The 6,000-nt window shown below is 39.3% G+C and overlaps 1 protein-coding gene across 1 annotated transcript in view; it reads left to right on the top strand.

Annotated features, from left to right (window-relative positions):
• The window catches only part of LOC144257416 (putative N-acetylated-alpha-linked acidic dipeptidase), a 50,364-nt gene extending 44,803 nt beyond the window's left edge, over positions 1-5,561 (top strand). The window contains exons 16-19 of the mRNA XM_077805366.1: positions 556-820; positions 2,322-2,403; positions 4,188-4,280; positions 5,372-5,561. Of these exons, the coding sequence (XP_077661492.1) occupies positions 556-820; positions 2,322-2,403; positions 4,188-4,280; positions 5,372-5,561 (630 nt within the window). The remainder of the gene's footprint in view (positions 1-555; positions 821-2,321; positions 2,404-4,187; positions 4,281-5,371) is intronic.
• Positions 5,562-6,000: the final 439 nt, after the last annotated feature.

A 6,000-nucleotide genomic window follows, 5' to 3' on the forward strand; every position in this document is an offset into this window, starting at 1 on the left:
CATCTCATCACTGTCCCTCATAACCCACTGAATACCATCAGCTGGGATTCAACAATTATAAGCTGTTTGGGTCTGGGGCTGCCTTTTTGTTCTCTGTTTGTACAGAGCCTAGCACAATGGGATCCTGCTCCAGGACTGGGGTGCCTGGATGTTACCGCAATAATTCATACATAGTGATAATAATAACTGTGAACTTAGCATGAACCAACGGAAACATAAAGGCATTTAGTTCAAAGTAAATGACAGGGTAATGACACAGAATTGTTTATGGCCAGTTGCTCTAAGAAAGCTTTGAATGCTGAAGTGATTTTTTTTACAATCATGATGGCTTTGATTCTTTCTGTGTCCACATTGAGAGACATGCGCAATTACAATAAGATAACAAGTCACAGTCTATTAAGCAAGGTCTTCCCCTATGAAGAGGAGTATTGAAAATATGAACAGAGGATTGCTGTGACCCAGGCACACAAAAGGGAATGTTTTGCAGCATAGTCAAGCTGTCCAAACCAGCATTATAAGTAACACATTTTTTCATTCTTTTTTTTTTTTTTTCAGAGAGTGGAAAAATACAGTGGCTACCCAGTTTACCACAGTGTCTATGAGACCTATGAGATTGTGGAGAGATTTTATGATCCGACTTTTAAGAATCACCTGACAGTGGCACAGGTACGAGGTGGGCTGGTATTTGAACTGGCCGACTCCGTGGTCCTTCCCTTTGACTGCAGAGATTACGCAGAGGCTTTAAGAAACTATGCTCAAGTCATCTATAATTTGTCAAAGAATCATCAAATGGAACTGATGACATACAGTGTGTCGTTTGGTATGTACCGCCCTCCACCAGACCCTTCCTCTTATTATTATTATCTGTATCGTGATAGCATGTAGGATCCCCAGTCATGAACCATTATGCTAGGTGCTGTACAAACAGAACAAAACTAGTCCCTGCCCCCAAGAAGATTACAATCTAATTAAAATAATGATTTTATTTTGATTTTTTTAAAAAGCAACCACGTGCCTAATTGCACTAGATCCTTTTGAATATCAGTTAAAATAAACCTCTAATAATACAAAAGGCCCAGCCCCCATTACGAAATGCAACCATACAATCAGAGCAAATGAATAAACAAACCCCCATTCTCTACAGGTCACTACCCATAGCCAGACGTCCAGAGAAATAAGTGGGCTTTGCACTGTGGCCCTGAAGGTCAACAATTGTACGCTAATCTCAACAAATCAGGGGGAATGAATTACAAAGTTGAGTGGCCAACTCTTGTGGTTTTTATCACGGGTCTCATTATATTTGGTGTTTTTCTCAAAGCTCCATTTGCTGTCATCACATGACAATGGGGGAAATCTCAACTTTCATTTGAAATAAAAAGTAAATCTCTAGCCCTGATGGTTGCTGAGAAATCTTGAAAAAGCTACTCCTAAAAGCTCGAACACCAGAAAACAAAGTGATTACAAGATTGATTGCTCAAAAAAACCCAACCCTCATGATTGGTTTTAAAATCTCATGATTGTGGGGGCTGACTCAAGATTTTTGAACTCTTGGGGTTGGAAATACTGAGGGTCCCTCACAGGAAAAAAAACCCACTGCCAGCAGCCGTCTCCTGCTTAAATTAAGCACCATGCCCAAGGAATCTTAAATCCTGTCCTGCATTGCCCTTTGCCTATCTTCAGTGGAGCCAGGATTTCACCCTGCAGACTCATAGATTGGCATTTCTGTGGGATGGAAAAGGAGTCACCACCTGGGCAGGCAGATTCCATACCCCAATGCCCCTCCTGGTTGCAATGTTTGGAGATACAAATATACACTACCCAAGCTGCAATGCAGCCCATAAAGCCAAATTAGTGCAGATAATAGGAGCGAATGCAGTGCTTTGCACCAATTAAACTCTTGCTGATAAAATGCAAGGAATACATTTGTAGTGCCAAAATAACTCACCTGTATGAGAAGGGAAATACTCTATACTGGCATAAGGCACCTTTATAACTGTGTTCACACTTGGACTGGTTCTGGTATAATTATACTGGTACAAAATCCGTGTGTGGACTAGGCCTTATTTATTTTGGTAAATAATTCTTCAGATAACCCAACACAAAAACAAAACCTCTCCCACATCTTTGTGCGAGCTCTGTCAGCGGGCATGTGCAATCATGTGATAGTGAGGACATTTTTGCTGTTTGAGTGGCTGAACTGTACACACATACACACACTTCAGTTTGCCATTTGTGCTATGAGAATTAACATGATCATGTTGGTTCATTGCCAAAAGCTAAACAGAACTCAAGGTTAAGCTCTTCCTTCCCCATCTCTGCAGACTCTCTCTTTTCTGCTGCAAAGAATTTTACAGAAGCTGCCATTGACTTTCACAGGAGACTGCAGCAAGTAGACATCAATAAGTAAGTTCTACAGGTTCCTTAGCCATCCAAACAAATAGTTAAATTTGTCAGGCCTAATGGGGCAGCCTTCACTTATGATGTGAGCACTTATATAAACTATCTCATTAACAAGTGCCCACTAATGGGTGTGAGGGTTGTACCAATTGTGTCCCTTTAAGGGTTATAATAATCAGGTCACCGTTAAAGTCTTCTGTTACACTTATAGTGCCAGATTCTCGTTTACACTAATGTCTTTCTGCCACTCATGGTCTCATTTTCTGACCCACAGCCAGAGTGGTGAAACGGGGCCTTACTGCAAATGAGAAGCAGATCCAGAATAGATAGTTGTTGGCCTTTTAATGGTGGCTGTTCTGAATTTAAATAAATTACAGCATTTGACTTATTTATACGAATTTGTGTGATGATCATCTCTTTAGTACCAGGACTGCTCACAGGGCTAAAGATGCAAGATACTAACTCTAAAAGGCTGCTGATTTCAACGCAGCATGCTGATGTATGCCCGCTGAGGATCTGGGCCCAATATTAAAGCTGGGTGTAATTGGTCAGCTGTTTCTTTTACATCCCATTTGCACATAAAAATGTTGCGGCTTTCTTAGTTCTCTCTTTTCTTTCTTATTTTGATTTTTGTAGCACCTCTCCCTAACCCTAGGAACATGAATTTCTGTTAGTTATCAGTTATAAGGCTTACACTTTAAGATTCACCCTTTGTAAATGGCTGGATTGTTTTTATTTAGCTGGTTGGTTGGTTTTTGTTTTTTTTCTGAATCACTGAAATACATCAGTACAAACCAATGAACTCTACCTAAACTTTGTTTCAGCATTTTTAAAAAAAATGCTTGGTGTCTTTTTTTAAGATCAGAACGCTAATTATTATAATTATGAATCATTCCATATGGCAAATAGTTTTCTATGTGTTGTTGAATGTTGCAACACAATATCAAATGGGATACCTCAGTTCAAGAGCAATTACATTAACAGAATTTTAGTTGAACTTAAGCCATGACCAAATTCTGCTTTTGTTTATACTGGTGTGAATTTGGAACTGATGACGGTGGAGTTACTCCAGATTTACACTAATGGAGCTGAGATTTTGCCCTAGTGATTCTGCTGCAAAGCTCAGCAGTATGTCACACTGTACACGGGTTTCCAGTCCCATTGGTAAATACATTATTTATTATTTGTCACGCATTAGTAGAGTGCTTGGCACTGTACAAAACACACAGGTACACACAATCTCTGCTCCTAGAAACTTACATTTAAACAAGCACACAGAACAATTCAGGCAACACAATTCAAGGACCAGCCCAAAAATTATTCTAACATTGCAAAGTTCCTTTTTTAAAAAATGCAGAGGTTTTTTACATATAAAAATACCTGCATTTTTACTGAAGTTGCTTGACTTTGACAGGCTTCATGGAAGAAATGAGTATTAAAAAAGAATTGTATGGCGAGGGAGTGTTGTCTTGAACATGACACTGGGAGAGAGTTTCAGATATAAGGGGCAGCTTGGGAGAAAGTATTTAATTATCCATTCCTTCTTACAGCACATTCCTTAGCACCTAAGAACAGCCTTACAGAACCTTCGCATTATGTGCCAGATCCTCAGGGTAGATTGATATAGGTCCGTTGACTTCTGTGATTGGCTTCACAGGTGTTACTCATTAAATTCTACAAGCTGTGTTTAGATATGTATTGTAAATCTGAAGCTGTGAAAGTTTTAATACAGGATGCACATGTTCAAAGTACTCTGAGGCTAAGATAGTCCTCTGTTGCTTTCTTTTCAGCCCAATCGCTGTAAGATCGTCGAATGATCAGCTCATGTTTTTAGAAAGGGCTTTTATTGATCCTCTTGGTTTACCTGGCAGGCCATTCTACAGGTAGGAAAACGTTATCTAAAACAAACTTTACTTGTTTTTTGCCTGATAACTCTAAGAAATGTCAACCATTTATGATTTACAGGTATCTGCAGAGTGTGAACAAGAATGGAAAAGTATTATTTAGCACGGGAAAAGGGGGCATAACTAAGAATAATAGGGTAAGAAAAAGAAAGGGACAAATTAGTCAGAATATTAGGATAAAATTCAGTGATATTGTATAAGGACCTGATCCAAAGGCCATTAAAGTTAACAGGAGTATTTTCACTGATTTCAGTGGGCTTTGGATCAGGTCGTGAGCATTTGATCCTGTTCCCATTAAAGTCCAATCCAAAACCTCAAAGCAATGTAGAATCAAGCCCTAACATTCTCCTAAAAAAAAAAAAAGGGGGGGGGTGCCCTAACACATGGAACAGTTAACCTTAGACTGATCATAGTGGTACAAAATATAGTGAAAGACCATCACTGCAGTAGTAGGAAAATAGATTTGCTGGTCTCTAACATTTTAACCAAACCATTGAATCTTGTTTTGTGGGCAGACTAGCTGAACCTTCTGTATCCTTCTCTCACTCCAGCATAGTGCAGAACATTCACCTTTCCTGAAAAAAGCAGCCTAGCAAGAGAAAACAGACATTAATATTGACAATCCTTGTACTTTTAACAACTCCTGAATAAATATCTGTCAAGGCCAGTTTACTGACGCTTTAAGCGTCAGCCTTCCTAACTCAAAGTACTCTTCAGGGCCAGAAACTGTGGTTGGTTGTTTTTTTCCTTTAATCAAAAACATTGGGAAAGAAAAAAACGTTTATAATCCATGTCGCCAATCCTCCAGGACACTGGCATTCACATGGACTAATTTAGCATGTTCGTAGGTGTGCTTAGAAGATATCTGGGGGAGAAATGGGAATTTTAGTTGTTTGGTTTTTTGCTTTATGTAGTATAGTGTCATTGCTAAAAGAACCCTATTTATGTGCATTCCTGATACTAAGGATTCGCTTTGACAGCTGATATATTCATTGGATGAGGATTTATTCAGAAAATAAACATTTGTTCTATGGTCATAATGTGCAGTATATTTTTCTCTTTCCCCACAGACACATTATTTTTGCTCCGAGCAGCCACAACAAGTACGCTGGAGAGTCATTTCCAGGGATCTATGATGCCATGTTTGATATTGGAAACAAAGCAGATCAGCGCAAAGCCTGGGAAGAAGTAAAGAGGCAGATCTCCATTGCAGCCTTCACTGTGCAGGCTGCAGCAGGGACGCTGAAGGACCTCGCGTAAACATATCAGCAACATACTCAGAAGGGAAAGACTGGAGTTGACAGCTGTGGAGCCCTCAAAAACAGAGCATTTACAGACAGGAGGAGGATTATTTAAAAACCTTGTTCTTTGCAAACAGTCCAGTCCTGTCAGTCTCCCTCCCTCACTTCCATTACATTTAACAACATTAAGGTATGATCCCTCTGAAACTCCATTAGGAGAGAGTGGAGTTGAGATCATTGTTCAAGTGAGATACTAAATTAAAAGACGTTCATTTCAAATAGCCACCTCATATTTAAAAACAACACCCCCCCCACGCGCACAGAAAAAACCCCTGGTTTCCTTTCCACTTAACATGCTAAATTGCAGAAATCACAATTTTTGTAGTTTCACAGTTGTGCAATGTAATTAATCTAATATATTAGCCTGATTGTTTTGATGATTATCTTGTACTACTTTT

The sequence above is a fragment of the Eretmochelys imbricata genome, chromosome 1 (assembly GCF_965152235.1).
Source record: "Eretmochelys imbricata isolate rEreImb1 chromosome 1, rEreImb1.hap1, whole genome shotgun sequence".
NCBI classification, from domain to species: Eukaryota; Metazoa; Chordata; order Testudines; family Cheloniidae; genus Eretmochelys; species Eretmochelys imbricata.